Source organism: Phaethon aethereus (assembly GCF_964289735.1).
Source record: "Phaethon aethereus genome assembly, chromosome: Z".
Lineage (NCBI taxonomy): Eukaryota > Metazoa > Chordata > Aves > Phaethontiformes > Phaethontidae > Phaethon > Phaethon aethereus.
The window spans coordinates 46,346,258-46,364,264 of NC_138577.1; the positions used below are offsets into that span (position 1 = coordinate 46,346,258).

Sequence of the window (18,007 nt, forward strand, 5' to 3'; positions counted from 1 at the left end):
CTTCCGAATAGTTGCTATAGTGCTCTGTTTTGGATTTAGTATGAGCATAATGTTGATAACGCACTGATGTTTTGATTTGTTGCTAAGTAGTTGTAGTGCTTATACTAAGCCAAGGGCTTTTCAGGTCCCCATGCTCTGCCAGCGGGGAGATGCACAAGAAGCTGGGAGGGGGCGCAGCCAGGACAGCTGACCCAGGCTGGCCCAAGGGATATTGCATATCACGTAATGTCGTGCTCAGCACATAAACTGGAGTTGGCCAGCGGGTGGGAATCAGTGCTCGGGGACAGGCTATTGATAGCCGGGTGGTGAGCAGTTATTGCATTGGGCACCACTTGTTCTTGTGTATTACTCTACTTTTGTTTTGTTGTTTTTTTTTTAATTTTATCTTCCTTTGCTCTCCTATTAAACTGTTTTTTTCTCAGCCTGTGAGTTTTTTTCCAATTCTCTCCCACACCCCACCTCAGGGTGGACATTACGAGTGAGTGAGCAAGAGGCTGCGTGGTGCTTAGTTGCTGGCTGGGCCTAAACCATGGCATTACCTTAATTAGCCCACACTTAAACACATAAAACAGAACTTGGGCAGTAGCTTAGGTAGTAGAAAGTATGTAATCTCTTGTGGAAGATTTTAATGAGAAGAAGAAGCTTTCAAGAGGAATTTGGCTAAGGAGGGGGGAGAAGACACGTTGTCAAGGTACAGTAGTGCTCAGAAGGCAGCAGTGGAAGAGTGGTCAAGCGTAAGTATAAAGGAAGGAGACAAAAGGAAGAGTAAAGGAAGGATTGAACAGAATATAGGAGGGAAGAAGAAGTTCAAGGGAAGCAGAGATAGGCCATAGAAACCAGTCATAAAGCGGAAAAGAGGAATGAGCAAGGGTATGGGTAGAAAAAAACCCTTTGTGTAGAGAGGAAGTGCTTAAAAAAAGGCAGAAACTGAAAGTGACAGGACAGAAAAATGGTTGAGTGCAGTGTTTGTAGCAGGGCTTTTGGAGCTTTGAATTCACTGCCACTGACATTTACAATTGATTCTGTAGGTGTTTTGTGTCTGTTTGGTTAAGACACTAAAGTAAGGCTTTGAATTGTGGACTGATACACCTAAAAGGAAGGGAAAATGTAAAATGCCGTTCAGCTGTGGCCAGTGATTCCCTCGTTCTTTGTGCTGCAGTTGACACGTGTTTTTCTGATCGCTTGTAGAGTGACACAAGTAAGAACCCTGCCTCGCTAACCATAAAGAACGTTTCATCCATGGACAGTGGACTGTGGATTTCCTGCGTAGCAGAGAACATTGTGGGAGAGGACCAAGCCTCTGCTGAGCTCACGGTATTCTGTACGTACGCGGGCCTCCATACAGCTTCTGAGGCCAAACTGCATTGGCAGCAACTGTTTTGGGTATAAATATTTTTTGGGCACACAGGTTGTTGAAACAAAAACCCTTAAGGCATATGAACTATCTACTGCAGTTAATGCTGGGAGTAGCCCAACCAGCAGTTGTTGTATTTATCTTTTTCAGCCTTGTGTTCTGCAAAAATGTATTTCTAAATGCTTTGTCTTCCAGTTAGAACAATCTGCAAGTAAAGTTCTGAAACCCAAAGTACTCAATGGCACTGTCAGTGTGGGAAGGTTTATAATGGTGTGCATGTACGTACACACTGTCTTAGGAATTAAGAAGTGTGAATGCATCAAAAGACTCGTAGAATTAATTATAAGAGACTACAAATGTTTATTCTTGTCCAAAGCAACAACTACTTTGTTCAAAAAATAATGCACTTGCAACATTCATACTGCCAGATGTAAATTTATTTGTCATAGCTTTGAATAATATACTTATTTGTCAGGGCCAAGGAAGGGGGAAGGGACATGTAGAGTAGAGGCACTGGCTTCTTAGATCTAAGCTCCAGCCTGAATTCATTTTATGTGAACTAGACAGCATGTTTTCACAAGTTGCAATCCTCTTTTAATTGAAGGTGGGAATGGAACGCTTTGTAGATGGCAAACTTTGTTCAGCATGTGCTCATGACAGAGTAAACTAGAAAAATCACTCTAGATGTAGATTTGTAGGTTGAAATTGGATATGTAATAGCCATAGGAAGGGACATAAACTAGGAATGTTTCAACAGTGTAAATGAGATTCTGAGCTTGGCACTGTTATGAGTGATAAAAGGGAGTATAACTAGATTAAATTGGATGCACTTAAGAATAAATATCAAGGAAAATTTCCCAATACTGAAATAATGGACAAGGTGTTGGAATAATCTCCTGAGGGAAACAGAACAAGTCTGTAAACTTGAGGCATTTAGCAGGTTTGAACAAAGAATGAGAAAATACATAGTAGAAAATCATCTTTCCCTGACAGAATAATCCAGGGAATTAAGTCATCTGTTCTGGCTTTGATTCTGTGAAGAAAATAATCCGAAAGTTTGGATTCCTAGCTGAATATATTTCCAGTACTATTTGCTTTTGGCCAACTTTTAAATATTTTCAATACTGTTGTGTTCCTTCAGCACTCCTCTGCACCATTTTTTCAGCAGACTAAAGCTAAAATGTCTCTCCCCCTCTTCTCAGTGATCCAGTAACTGAACATCCCACACCTTACAGGGTTTAAGTGATTTAACAGGTGTTCAGTCCTTGTCTGAAACTAGTTGGTTTTGTTTCTTTCTAAAGAATGGCTTCATTTCAGTTGTGAGCATAGTACCCTAGGCAGAGCAGGTGGGTTCCTGTGTGAGTATCCTCCAAATAGGTATCATTCCTACTAATACCATACTTTTGTACTGATGAATGAAAAATACTTGCCTGATAACTTTGGGGGAAGGGAGGAAAGACAGGTTCGGAATATTCTGATGTTCTTCACTCTTTTTTTCCAATATAGTTGCACCAAATATCACATTTATTGAATCTCCAACCCCGGACCACCACTGGTGTATTCCATTCACTGTGAAAGGGAATCCTAAGCCCACATTGCAGTGGTTCTATGAAGGGGCTATACTGAATGAATCTGAATACATCTGTACTAAAATACATGTTATCAATCAAAGTGAATACCATGGCTGCCTTCAGCTGGACAATCCTACCCACCTGAATAATGGTGCTTATACCTTACTGGCAAAGAATGAGTATGGAGAAGATGAAAAACGGGTTGATGCTCATTTCATGTCAGTGCCTGGAGATGGTGAGTATAATTTTTTTAATGTTAGCAATTGCAAATTGATGAGACTCTGGAGACAGTACTCCTGGCCAGTTTAACTATTTTGGAGGAAGCTTTTTATATGCTTTTTTTTTCCCCTCTCTGAATGAATGTCTTCAAGATTAGTTGTAAAATAATGTTTTTCTTGAGCATTTTCTTGTTTATTGCTTCTTAAGGGAGGCCATGCTAGTGCTCTATAAATTTTAAGTAACCGTCCTCAGTGCCAGCTAAGGCACTGCTGTTTCTGAAGTGTTTTCTCAAGCCTCAGTTCTGATCCTGGAAAGCACTGAGTGCCAATTCAGCCACTCTGTAGATTTTCTGCACTGCGTATGAATGCAGCCAGTCAGTGTAGCCAAGGTCATGGGGGGATGCCTATGTAGCATCTAGTACCTTGTTGCAAAATCAATAGTGCAGTCCAGTGAGTTGATGATAGTATGTTGTTTAGGACACCAGAGGGAGCTGGAGAGGAAACAAGCAACACAGAGGCAGGATGGACAAGGTCCCAGGGTCTCACTGGCATTTCAATGTCCAAGTCTCATTTGCTTCAGTGGAGGTTGGGCATTTACGTGCCTAGGACTAGCTGTGCTCAAGATGGTTGCTGTTTAAATATATGCATCTTCAGTTGCTCTAAAGGCTCCACCTCAGCCCTCCTATGTGAACAGGCTGAAAGTGGACTAACTTACTGAACTGCAGGACTACTGTAAGTGATTGATGTTCACCGTGGTTTGATATTTTCACACATCTTCAAACCCATATGTGAAGTGACTGTAAGAGGAAGAAGGCATACATGTAAGCATATTGCTGTATGTGGAAAAAACTCTGAGTGGACCTCGCACAGCTGGAATGGAAATAAAGGCATGTTTTTGTGCAAATAATTGCACAGTCATATCTGAAAATATGAGCATGTGTGTACCTTTGGCTTTTTAGTCATGGGATATAAATAGAGGCCTTCTTTTTTGAAACGGCCATGTGCAGTGCTAATGTTATCTCGCAGGAAAAAAAAAAAAGTGAATATTTAAATTCTCTCTCCTACATTGCAAGCTACAAGCAGTAAAAATATGGTCTGTATTTAGTGTTTTTCCCTACCAGCTCTGTCTGCTATAGGGAGAGAGATGGCAGATCTTTTGCTTTCCCACCCTTAGAAGAAGAAGGTGAAGAGCTGGTACAACGGTACAACCAGGCTTTATTTACTCCTGCTGTCCTTAGTCATCCTCTCCTCTTTTTCCTCTGGAGTTCTTCCTTAAATAGACTCGTTACAGAAACATGCCATGGTTTCAGCCACTGGCATCCTCTAATACTGCATTATAACGGTTCAGTAAAACAGTTCATCTAATAGATGTTCTGTGTACAATGGAAGTTCTCTTACACCCTGATTATTTAATAAGAACCTGGCTTAATTTTCTTAACAGAGTAACAGTTCCTCTAATACATTCAGGTGAATTTATCATTTTTTGTCTTTGATCCAAATCCCTTTCACTATTCTGTTTTTCCTTTTATGCTTCTCCCCTGTACACTGAAAATTTCCCAGTTATTGGCCTTTTAAATCAGTAAATAGAACTGTAGGTATTCTCCAAATTAGAAAGACAGCACCATTTATTTGTTCTATCCTCTTTATACTCATAAAGAATATGTCTCCCAACATAATCTCGCTGTCTTCTTTAAGAGTTTCCCAAGCTCAGTGGTGGATTAAGCTTCAGAAAAAAAGACTACAGAGGAAACTGTACTATGTATAGACAGAATGTAGCTACATTAGAAATCAGTTCATACATAGTGGATGGTACCAAACCAGTCTTAAAAATTAAGAACAGGGGAAATTGCTTATTTACTTAGCCTCCTCAATATTGTTTTTATTTTTTTCCTATAAGAATCATGGCATTGAGCTTTAGAAAACATCACAACATTGTTGTCTCCTCCACTGAAGCTGGCATAAAAGCAAATGTTAAAAAAATTAGAATCCTCTGTGCAATTATTACAATTTTTGTTTTAAACTATTACTATTTAAAGCACTGTCAGGCTTTTTCAAACCCTTAAAAGGCTTTTTCAGTGCTGTCGTTACTGTGTAGTTTCTTCTTTTGGCCCACATATTGTACAATGAAGCATAAAGACTAAGGCCCACGCCCTGGTATTATGTTCATTTCCATGCCTTCACGACTGAATTAAATACCAGCCCTGATGTTTCATGGGGTGGGGTATACTCATGAGCTTTAAACTGATTCTCTGGTTATTGCATCACTCACGGGCAAATGCTCTGAACGTAAAAACAAAAGACAATTTAAAAAATCCCCTCACCTCTAATCCATATGTCTATCTAAATTAAATACGAATAAGTCTGAAGCATGTTCTGTGATCAACAGTGTAATACTCCACTTTCAAAGTTGCATCAAACATGATGAAGACATGATTTGTGCTAAGATGCTGTCAACTTCCAGCATGCTACTTGCAGAACATTTCTCACTGGTTTGAGGATGCAGGCATGAAGGAGAGGAAAGCATGTAACTACAGTGGGATTTGGATTGAGTTAATGATAACACAATTAATGTTATAAATTAAGACTTTGTTTTCAATATGAAAGTGTGGAAGAATAAATTTCATATTCTGTTAACTAGATGTTTAACTGGCTTTAATCTGCTGAAGTTCCTGGATTCCTGTGAAGCTGTTCTTTTGGAGGATGGCTTGATTATTTGAGTCTACACCGCAGCAAACAGGAAGCAAGAAATGTTCATATTTTATTCTGCAGGCTGTTGTCATAGTTGATCCAAAACACCTAATGAAAGTGGGGGAGATTTTTACTACTACTAAGTGTATTTAATTAAGCTTATTCATCTACCAGCTCTCCACTCTAAAATTCAGCTCAAGGAATCCAGGTCACATAGTATCTTGTCAAAGTAAAAGAGTATGTTAAATATGCCTTAGAAACCGCATCTTGCATGTGCGACATAACAACATGGGGCTGTTTTGCAGAAGTATGTTTTTGGATTGAGTCTTTTGCTGCTGCTTTATTTTGAAAATGTCAACTTTATAAAGAAAGCAGCAAGCAAACCAAGTGTAGTTGATGTAGTTTGTAAGGACGAGTGAATAGGAGTGTCTCTTAACAGTTTATTTACACAACAACCTGTTCTAACAAGGACCAAAACAACAATGCTGTTCTGTGTTTGCCTTAAAAGTAATTGTGTTTAGATGTGCAAAGTTACCGTGGTGAAGTTTAATGTTAAAATATCTTTAACTGATGTTTTGATGATTGACTAGATATGTTTTTATGTAGGGAATACTAAATAGAAATTTCGTATGGTGGTTTTGTGCAGCATCTTGATATTTGCAACTTTATTTGAAGTGTTTAGTTACGTAAAAGATATTTGAATGGGTTGATGACTTTGTAGTTTGTCCCTGGCTGGAGTTAGGGGTTGAATAAATCTGATTTCTTTATCCCAATTTCAATAAACAATAACAAAAATGTTGCCATTTAACTCAGGAATAAAGACCTTGGAATTTTTTTGATTTTTTTTTTTTCCCTTCAGATTACAGAAGGTAAATTAGAATACTGTCTTTCAGCAGATGGATGTTTTATACTGGAAAAACTGAATCCGTGAACTTTTATGGACAGAAAACCCTGGTCAGAAGTTGCTTGAGGACAGATAGTACAAGCTTTCTTCATTTGTTATTTATTTCTGCAGATTGACATGACAGTTCTCATGGGGTCTATTAACCCAAATCTCTGGATACTAGTATATCCTCAAATGCATTTAAAAATAAGCCTAATTATTTGCTGCCATTCTGAAAATAGGTTGCAACTCTATTTAGTATTTTCAGCACAGATTCTGATGCTGTTGACATAAGCAGAAACAATGGTGTTCTGGTCGTACTTCACAGTGCCTTTATGCCAATCTGATGCCACTGCTATGGATTTACTGTATAGTACTTTAAACAGACTTATGCTTTTTGAAGTTTATTCAACTTTAGAGATTTTAACTATCTCTTAATTTTATTTTCAAACCAACAAAAAGAAAAAGTAACGATATGGAAGAGATTATTAGGAGCCTACTACGTAAGTGATGCTATAAATACATTATAGACCAGAATGAGTGGGTATGTTGAAATACAACACAAATATCTTTCAAAGCATGAATAGTCTAACAGTACACTAATTTCAGTTGGCGTTCTGTGCAATATACTCACGTATGTGCTCAGCCTTACATATGTGCAGTAATTAGAAAAAGCTGTGAACTGGAACTAGTAAAACTTAGAAAAGTGTAGACTAGGCGAGTATCCATTTGCTTGTGTGAAGGCTGGCTTCTGAGACATCTGACTCTTTTGGTAAGAGTTCTGTCTGTGTATCAGCTGTGGAGCTGGCTTCTTGGAAGCATCCTTTTACAGAGTGAATGAGATCACACAGAATCACAGAATCACTAGGTTGGAAAGGACCTTCAAGATCATCAGGTCCAACCATTAATCCAGTGCCACCATGTCCCCTAAACCATGTCCTGAAGCGCCACATCCACACGTTTTTTGAACACTTCCAGAGATGTCGACTCCACCACCTCCCTGGGCAGCCTGTTCCAATGCCTGACCACCCTCTCAGTGAAGAAATTTTTCCTAATATCCAATCTAAACCTCCCCTGGCGCAACTTGAGGCCATTTCCTCTTGTCCTATCACTAGTTACTTGAGAGAATAGACCAACACCCTCGTCGCCACAACCCCCTTTCAGGTAGTTGTAGAGAGTGGTAAGGTCTCCTCTCAGCCTCCTCTTCTCCAGACTAAACAACCCCAGTTCCCTCAGCCGCTCCTCATAAGACTTGTGCTCCAGACCCCTCACCAGCTTCGTTGCCCTTCTCTGGACACGCTCCAGCACCTCAACATCCTTCTTGTAGTGAGGGGCCCAAAACTGAACACAGTATTCAAGGTGCGGCCTCACCAGTGCCGAGTACAGGGGCATGATCACTTCCCTACTCCTGCTGGCCACACTATTCCTGATACAGGCAATAGTGTGGTGCTGCTTAGGTCATTGCTACCTCTAGTCCTTAACTTGCCAGCTCACAGCTAAAACAGTTTCCTCTCACAGTGATTTAATAGCAAAATTTTTTGACCAGGTAAAAGTCAGTGGTTGAAGTCTGCTTCCACATAAGGTCAGGGAGAATTTTACTATTGATTTTTCAACAGGAATAGTTATTGTTGCACTTCCACCAGATACACATTAACGGCGGAAAGCAATTTTGCCCAGTTGGGAAATATGCCCGCCTTTGCTACAGCTAGTGCCCTGTGCATTGGCTATTTCACATATAGCAAAATATTAACATTTGGGATAGCTCTAAAATGGTTGTAAATGTAATCTGGTAAACAGGTACTGCAATATATTGACGTTGCTTTGCATTTGTGTAGGTACTGATCATTGCTATTGCAAATAGCATGTCAACTCTAAAAAAAATTCCTGAAGAAACTCGTATTCTTCCAGCATTTTCAATCTATTTACAAAGGCTTTTTCTTTTTTTTTTTCTCTTCTCCTTGTACAGGTAGTGGCCCAATTGTGGATCCAGACGTTTATGGTATATATTTGATTTTCTTTTTCTTTTTGTGTAATGATAGAAATGAAGGAACTGAAACCATTAAAAGATTGAATGTCAGGCTCAGTTAAATTGAAATGGCACATATTATAACACAGTTCTTAAATGTACTTTATATTTTTGGTTCATCTCCTGCCTTATGTTATTTAAGATACATGAGGGCAATGTAACCTTTTACTTACTGTGCTGCTTTTTGATTCACGTTAGGAGAAGCATAAATCCACTGCTACAAATGGTTGCAGTTGATCCTCTAGGATGACAACTGTCTGATGTAGCTCACAGGCATGAGATTGTGTGAACTTTTTGGAGTCATTTCTTGGAGGAGAGTTTGTGATTTCTTCTTATATAACTTAATTTATTTTTTCAGGGATGATTCCATACTTGTTCTGCCTCCAAAAATGTACCCCCTAAATCTCAGTTAAAAATGAAATTGGCACAAGTAAGGTTTCCTGTAGGCAGTTTATTTTGCTCTGTCTGCTCATTTGTACCTTCCCTTAATCTCTCTTGCATAAGCAGACCATCAACTCAGTGGTATCTGAATGTGTGCCAGAAGATTTGATGACACAGTGTTCACATTAGTGTTTTTAGTTAGGTGAAATGGTTTGGTCTGTACCTAGTGAAAGCCAGTGTGCACTAGAATAGAAGCTGCAGAATGAAAAGCAACTGGCTAGTTTTACATAATACTTCTGGTGAGTAGGAAAGTCCATCCTAAGCAACATACCCAAACACCCTTTAGCTTCCAGCAGAAGCTGGATCCTGTTTGGAGTACTTTTGGTTTGGATGAAATGGCCCATGACTCAGGTTTCCTTAAGCTGATTTAAATGTTATTGCTTTGATTCCATTCCATGTCATTAAACTTTAGCAAATGTGCAATTGAAGCATCAATTTGGCTTTAAGTACTTCTTACTAAAAGATAGCTCCCCCTCCCTCTCTTTCCAAATTCTTTTTTGTTGGGACGGGTGGAGGGTGGGAAGGTGGCGATGGTTTGCACAATTTCTTTTAAGTGTTGTATTCTATAAGCTGTATGCATGAAGCTTTTGGTTCTGGGCTGTTTATCAAGGTCCTGATGCCTGTGTATGGCTTTAATCATGCGAGTGCTGTGCTTCAATTGACTTGGGTGGGTTTCTGCTGAGAGGTGTGCTTCGAGTTGTGCTAGAAGATCACAGCCTGCAAGACCTAGTCCTGATGAATGCAGCCTTCCTCAGGACAGACTTTCCTGGCTTTTCTTTCTGCTGTTTGAAACTGCTGTCTTTGATCTTTGTTTCAGTGACTCAGTGCTTGCTTTGAGAAACACTTTGTAGTCCAGAGTGTTCCCTAATTATTCCAAATTCACAAGTCCAGTTAGCGAGGTGAATAAATGAGGCTGGCAGGAAAGTCTAGGAACTGCTACACTTCTTCAGAGAACCACTGCTTGCATGGCTGACAGTGGGTCCCCTGGGATGCGCTCCCCTCAGAGACTGAGTGGTTTTCATGACTTTTTTTCAGACCCCTCTATCTCTGTGCTACACTGTTTACCTACAACTTAGATTATGTTGGAAGGAAGATTTAAAGCACCACTGGCCCTGTGCCACCCTCCACCCCCCGTAGGCTTCTCTTTAAAATGCATTTTTCAGATCCCAGTGGTAATCGTGTTGCAGATGTGCCTAATGTAAAGGTAGAGGCAGCCCAGAGGATTTGATCCTGCCGGGCACTGGGACTAGCTGTGTGTCTGTCAGCCTGGTGGCTATGCATGAAGTTAATGGGAGCTGCAGGGTACTTCCCTGCAAGTGTCGGGGCACCGCAGGGCTAATGGCTCCCTGTGGGGGTCCATCATGGCAGGGCCTGGCAGCCAGGCCCTTCCCACCACCCCAGCCAGGAGTGGGGCAGCTGGGGTTCCATGGGCAGCCACAGCCCTAGGCATTGGGCACTGCCCTGGGGCTGAGGCCGGGCCGTGGGCCTGCCGGTGGGCCCAGCTGTGAGGAGACGGAGGCGATGGAGGGCAGAGGACCCCAGGCCCAAGTAGCGCCCTGTGCAAGCAAAGCTCTTTGTAGCTGGGTTTGGTCTGTCCCTTGGGGACTGACTTCTGCGTCCTGCGCTCCATGTGAGGTGATTTCTAAATGTTTTCCGTTCAGTGTTCTGAGCATACAACAGGAAACAGAAGAGCGGATCAGGTCACAGCAGGCTGCGTGCCGTTGTGTCTGCCGGGGGGAATCCCGGCTGCAGCAAGCGCGTGGCAGTCGCTCGTGCCGGCGGCTCACCTCTGCGGCGCCGCTCGGAAAAGGCAGAGAGGAACGGCTGTCCTGGTCCCGCCTGGGAAGTAACTGAGAGAAAGCAAGCGACTCACCCAGGGCTGAGCAGGCAATTGAATGCCAAGCCAGCTGCTTTGGCTCCAACTTCATGTCGTTGTGCCACGCTGCTGCTTCTGACGTGGTTGTGAACACGAGAGAGGCAACATGCCCCGTATCGCCCAACCCTGCAGAGGACTGTGCGGGGTGACCCCCCTGGCGGCGCTGGTGGGGCTGTAGTCTTGTCTGTATCCCAGCCGCCATGCACCTTGTTTGTAAAACAGCTGCGAAATACTGCCCAGCCTCCGTTGCGGTTCACCGCAGTTGGCATAGCCGCAGGTGGCTGCATGAGGCACGCGGCACCGAGGAACCTGGCCCTGCAGCGAAACGAGTCCCACGCAGCGTGAGTCAAGAGGCGTGACCCTGTCTGTGTTGGAGTGCTCGGTGTCTATGTTAGGACTTCATACCGAAATGAGCAGGAATTCGTTTAACTTGGAATCACCTGGTTTTGGGTAGTTGTTGCACGTTTTTTCCTTGCCTGGCTCACCCATTTCAAGAGTCTTTGAAGTTCTGGCACTAGTTCAGATACCAGCGCTTCACAGTTCTACAGCAGGGAATGGGAACGCGACCCCAGCATGCTGACGTGGCCTGCTTCAGCGCTTGCCCATTATAATACAGAAGTGCATGCAGAGGATTCACAGACCAGACCTGAAACTCTCTGCAGAGTTCTCATTAGTCCTTCAGGGTGTGATTTCCAGTAGCTTAGTACAGACATGAGCATAAACAGAACTGTAAATAGCATCAGCTTTTGCCCACAGCTATTTACAGGTAAAATTAAGAGCAAGAATTTTTCCCTCTTTAAAGCTTGTATTACAGAGACAGAGCAGCAAAGGCTGTAAGTATTTCTTTTATATATTGGTCTCATAAAGCGACCATGAATACAGGGTTGGTCAAAACTTATCTTTGTGAAGATTTTCTCAGCTAATTGTAAAGGAAGCCCAGTCTTGTAGGCTGACATGCTTGTTATAAAGTGGGCTCTGCCTGCAAAGGAATGAAGCAGAAGTCTCCTCCTTTGCTGTGGCAAAGTGCGTAGTCATGGTGGCAGATGGGCCAGCACTGTGTCCGAGTGTCTGGCTGCCGGCGCAGGGGAGCCGTTTGGGCAGGGTGTGTGCTGCCCAGGGTGAGGAGCGCTCGCTTTTTGCCTCTTGCTGCTGTTAATCTTCCTGCATAGGAAGCTGTGGGCGTAGAGGTGCAGTGCCGAGTCACAGAATTCAAACAGTAAAAGACCAGGAAATTAAATTTTGTTTCTCAAGGAAGCTGTGTATACTTAATATGTATTTTGGCTTGAAAGACCCCTATCCTTCGGCATGCACGGTGTAGAGCCAAAACAGACACCATGAGCTGATGGCACTGTCTGGCTGTACTGGCTGTAGCACTGGTGCCAGAGGTAACTGCGTAGCTTCAGGTACCAAAAAATCTGCACCCTGCGAGTGCTTTGCAGAAAGCAAATGTGCAGGCATGAACATCAAAAGCCCCGTGCAGCCTGTGGCTAGCATTGCTAGCTGAGCTCTCCAGAATGTCCCTGGGAGCTAAAGAACATAAACTCTACTGAGGCGCAGGCCCTCCCAGCCCTTACTCAGCAGCAGCTCTGTGGTTGGAAGAGTCCCAGCCTCTGTAGCTGGTGAGAGCTGTGCCTCTGCGCTCTGCTTTTTCAGATTCACAGTTAAAATTACGGCACTCTCGATTTCAGTCGAGACTAGTAAAGAAATAAGCAGTTAATTACAAATCTAAATTACAATGCTGAAGGTGCATTTTGTAATAGATGCAGTTACTACCCTTGTTTCTTTCTTTCATCTGCATGCATTGCAGTCATAAAATTGAAACGTTATGTATGTTCCCAAATGTAATCATAAAATACATGTATTTTTAGTTTTATTTTAATGCACATTTCTCCACGTTCATATATATATATTATTTAATTCTTTTTATCTCATTTGAATAATTTGACAGGAAGTAATGGACTGTAAATATTGGTGTTTCATTTTTAAATGATTATAAATAATTAAGCCATGTTCATTCTTTCTGATGGTTCTGGATTCACCCCTGCAGACCTGTCAGTGGAATTATTTTGAGAAATCAAATTTCTTCATACCATCTCAGGCACTTAATTTTTTAAAGATTTACCTGTATGACAGCTAGACTGTAACCTCTGTGCACACAATTGTATTTTTTATTATTTTTTAAATTAATAGATACAGCTATTTCACCTGTTATAGTAATAAACTGTCTAAAAACCCATCTGCCAGGTTCTTCTCAGCTAAACAAAAGTCCCCAAGCTAATTTCTAAGACTGTCCTATATTCGGCTCAATACCAGTCTGGAAAAGTTCAGTGTAGAGGGCAGTCTTTCATTTTTAATGGGAAGTCAGAAGCAGATAAAAATAGCTTTATGGATGGAGTTCTTATTTAACGCTAGTCTTTCCAGTAGCAATACACATTACGGTGTAGATCACTTCTCTTTTCGAGTTTATCAGTCATAACACATGTGTTGGATGATCTGCCACAGGGATCCCCCCCAAAATGTTCCAGCTAAACTAGCAATTATATATTGTTTCCAAAGAGCTCGGAGTCCTGAGAGCTGTTAGTGGCCTTGCTGTTTTACAGAGTAGAAATAATAAAGACAACTCTTTCCACTCTAAGGTTATAAAATTATAAAAGCAACCTTTTTTCCTTTCCTAAGAGTATGAAACCACGCCTAATGATCTTGGAGACACCACAAATAACAGTAATCAAATCACTTCTACGGATGTTTCCAACAAAGAGAATGAAGATAGCATCACTGTAAGTACATACATTGTTTCCTGATCTGTAATCTTGGCGGACTTTTCTGGCTACACAACTCACAAAACTGCTGAGGTTGTAATAGGACCCTGACCTACCAGAACACCGGAGCTGTTACTGTGTTGTCATCAAAACTCAGAAAAAAAAGGAAAAAAAAGAAAATCAATGCTCCCCCCATTTTTTGAAAGTGAATCACTTTTCAGTCCAAGTAAAATTGCTACTTATTTTCTTTTATGCTTTTCTGAACAACTAGCTGTAATTTTTTAGCCTAAGCCTGTGCTTTAGGAGAGCAACTCTTTATCTGCAAAACAAAGACTTCCAAGGTAGTTTGAAGATTGTTGTTTGAATTCCAGTCCTGGAGTCAGCTCCTCCTTAAAGAGAAGATATGCTGCAATGAACTTTCAACTTCTAATTGTATGGTTTTGAATCATGATTTCCTGTAGGTTTTTTATCTAATAATTTGCAGTAGGTTTTAGTATAAGTATCTGAACTGGTGGGCCTCCTCCTTTGCTGCCTTGCCTCTTCATGCTCTCCTGAACTGAATTGTTGGAAAGTGGTAGTGGGTGGCCATCCTGGCTGATATTGCAGCCTCTTTGCATCAAGTGACTCTGTAAAGCAGCAGGCACTGGAGAGCATGTGCATTCATGAATCAGGGAGCCAGCTCTGAGTTGGGACACTGTGCTAAAAATTTGGGATGATCCCAGACAGTCTTGTCTTGTCTAGTAACAGAATCATTGAATCACTGCGGTTGGAAGGGACCTCTGGAAATCCTCTGGTCCAATCCCACCTGCTTAAAGTGAGGCCAGCATCGTTGCTCAGGCTTGTGTCCACTCTGGTTTTGGTATCTCCAGGGATGGAAACTCAGCAGCCACTCTGGGCAATCTGTTGGAAGGGAAAGGGGTGATGTGCACTCCATCCCACCTGCCTTGAATGTGTAGGATGTTGAAAAAGTTCTCAGAGGTCTCTGAATCTCTGTTCTCTGAAAGACAGAAGAAACCTCAACAAGTGGCTGTTTTCTGTGCTCTTTGATCTGAGCACAAATGTTTCCCAGTTGAAATGAATCTCTTTACCTAACTGCGTTAATCTGCATGTGTGCTGAATGTCTTTTGAAGGTAGTTCATGAGAACAAAACAAGCAGATATTTGTGTCCTCTTTTTTTTAGGTGTATGTTGTGGTGGGAATTGCAGCGCTGGTGTGCACTGGCTTAGTAATAATGCTCATTATTCTGAAGTTTGGAAGACACTCTAAGTTTGGGATGAAAGGTAAGCAGGGTTATTTTCTATACCTTCCAGAATTGTTGTGGGTTGTATGAGCTGATACTCTAGGCTTCTGTGCTGGGAGCAGGTAAAATAACTAGACTAAGTGCCATCATCTTTAGTGTTTTGTTTATTATCAGGTAAGTAAGGGCAGAGGCAGATGTAGACAGAGTGTAGAATTTTGGATCAAACTCTTCTACCTCTCCTTTTTCCTTATGACAAATCCCATTTCTCTCCCTTCTGCTGCAAAGCCCCTGGGACACTTCCTGGAGTCAATATTACTTGAGTCAGTGTAGGTAGAAAGAAGATAGGAAATGAAATTTATTCTGATACGAGTTTGATTACAGCAATTTGATGACACTCTATGCTGTATGTGAGAATTACTTCAGACCATACTAGAATGTCACGTTAAGATGATAGATTCACGGGGAAACAATGGCAAGAGCGAAAGGTGAATTTACAGTGGATCCTGTCATACTGGTGCTTTCTGGCAGATGCATTTTCTTGAGCTTCTGTTTGTATCTTGGGAAGTAGCAACTGGAGAGAGTGGCAAGTGCTCATGTCCCTGTGCAAGGGGGACATCTCAACCCTTCCATTTATTCATTTATTTATTTTACAGCCAGATGGAGGTATGTGTAAGACAGAGATACCAGCAATAACACCATTACTGTATTATTCTACTGATATCATCAGTCTATGTCTGGCAATGTGGGTGAAATTATATTTAAAAAAAAGAAAAAAAACCCCACTTGATGTCTTGTTGTGAGGACTAGAAGGTGCTTTGCTGTATCTTAAAGGAGATGAGCTTTTGTTCTTAAGATATGTAGATGAGGGTCTGTGGAGAAAGTGGTAAGTAATCTTTTGGTAGTCTTCTGTTAACCGCATGTCCTTCCTCTCAGCTGTGCTTATGACATAGTACCACATGGAGGTATGTTTTGGTAACCCTTACTTGCTCCTGACAAGTGCTCTTTTCAGAGATGCCTACTGTGTATTTTGTGTTTCTATATTCTGTTTAGAGAAGAGTTTCTGGAACAAATGAGATATGAACAGAGCAGAAGCGTAGTCGTTGCAGATTATCTTGCTGGGATGGTAACATTTTCTCTCACCTCTTTCTGATATGACATGGTCCCTGCTCTTTGGGGTAGCATTAAAGACAGTCATTGTGAAATATCCTGAAGAGCAACATGGAGCCAGCAGGAGACAGCTGCACAGTTTTGGCCAGAGACTAGAAAACACTTTCTGTAACTGAATAACAGTTCACTGTAAATTTTATTTGTGTCTGAAGCTTTCTGAATCGCATTTAGAGAGCTGAAGTAGGTGGAAGGTAAATGAGAGCAATGATGAGAAATGTCTGATGTTAACTCTTTAAAGCTGAATGCTTGCTAGGTTTTTCAAAATTTGCATTAAATATTTCAACATGACATTATTGGAGGAACTAGGAAGTAAACTCTACCCTGAGGGAGAATGCACAAAGTTGCATTTTGTGTGATAACATGTTAAGTTACCTTCCAGGAAGCTTCTTACATGGTGGTTTGTTTTTAGTATCTTCAGGTACAACTATTCTCACAAAAATAATGCTCTTGCCTGATCAGTAAGTTTGACCTCAGTAGTTTTTTGTTGAAGAGCTGTCCATGTAGATCATATTTTGGTAAGGATACACTTTTTGGGAAATGACTATATGCAATTATGAAAAGGCAGCAACCTCATATATGGTGTTTATTTTTTTCTTTAAATTTGACCAATGGTGGTTAGGAGGATCAGTAAAATGAGTTCACAGTTCAGGTACACTCCTTCAAACCTAGTCACGGGCATGGTATGTATGGTAATGGTGAAATGTCACTGTGAGCTACAAATAACTCTTGAATGTTTCATTAGAAAGGAGTGACTTTCAGTTGTCCCTGAAGTGAACCTCAAACTTCTTCAAAGTTTGCATTCACACCTGAGCTTCACAGTATGGATCTCTCCACAGTCCAAAGTCCTGGAAACACTCCATTTATCATCATCAGTATTATTGAATTTACATTTAAGCAATATTTAACGACCTGAGATTAGAACACCAAACTCATAGGTAATACCCAGACTAATAATAAAACATTACCTGCTCTGAAAATCCTGCAGCATAACTATATATTGAGAATTTGTAATTGAAGATAGACACCCTGGGGTATTTGAGCATGAGGAAAATAAGGCAAAGGTGAAGACAAGTTTTTTGCAGTAAGTATTGATCAGTACAATACATTTAAAATGTGTATCTTGGAAATTTTGAATAAAAGGGTCGAGCCAGCTACCGGTGAACTCCTTGACTCATTTGCCATTGAATTCAGCAACAGCAAAATTAGTCCCAACTTAGCGTACAGACATTGTGTTATAGTTGGTGGTTTAATAAACAGTTGTAGTAAGGAAGTGGGAAGGAGTAAAATATCCAGATTGCAATTGAAAATATTTATGAAACAAGATAAAAACATTAAATATTAATGGATGTTTTGCATTCATAAGAACAAACTTCCTGAATTACATCAGGCAGAAATGCACAAAAGGCTGTGCTTCATTTTTCTGTTAGTTTTGAGAACACAACACAGTCACCTCAGACACCTTGTCATTAAATGTTTCCCTACCCATCTTCAGCAGGCAGTTTGGAAAAACAAAAATAGTCACTCAGTAACTGGAGCAGTCAATCTAGCACTCAATGGTATTTTTCATGTAACTGTGTACATGGAAAAAATGTTCCACTGAAAATCAGAAAAAGAAATGTATAAATAGGCAATCAGCACTATGTGTCCCATAGGAAATGTCTTTATGTAAGGGATGAAATTTTCACCCTGTTTGGGTTCATAGCAGGCATTTGCAGCTTCTTGAAGACATTAGTTTTAAACGGCAGTTTGTCCCATATTTTGCATGGGCATCATTTTCCCACTTC

General features: G+C 41.1%; 1 protein-coding gene across 1 annotated transcript in view; it reads left to right on the forward strand.

Moving 5' to 3' along the window:
* NTRK2 (neurotrophic receptor tyrosine kinase 2) overlaps nucleotides 1-18,007 on the forward strand; it is a gene marked incomplete at its 3' end in the record, with an annotated part of 203,201 nt that overhangs the window by 45,463 nt on the left and 139,731 nt on the right. Inside the window, exons 7-11 of the mRNA XM_082013507.1 lie at nucleotides 1,189-1,321; nucleotides 2,861-3,164; nucleotides 8,685-8,713; nucleotides 13,734-13,834; nucleotides 14,997-15,096. Of these exons, the coding sequence (XP_081869633.1) occupies nucleotides 1,189-1,321; nucleotides 2,861-3,164; nucleotides 8,685-8,713; nucleotides 13,734-13,834; nucleotides 14,997-15,096 (667 nt within the window). The remainder of the gene's footprint in view (nucleotides 1-1,188; nucleotides 1,322-2,860; nucleotides 3,165-8,684; nucleotides 8,714-13,733; nucleotides 13,835-14,996; nucleotides 15,097-18,007) is intronic.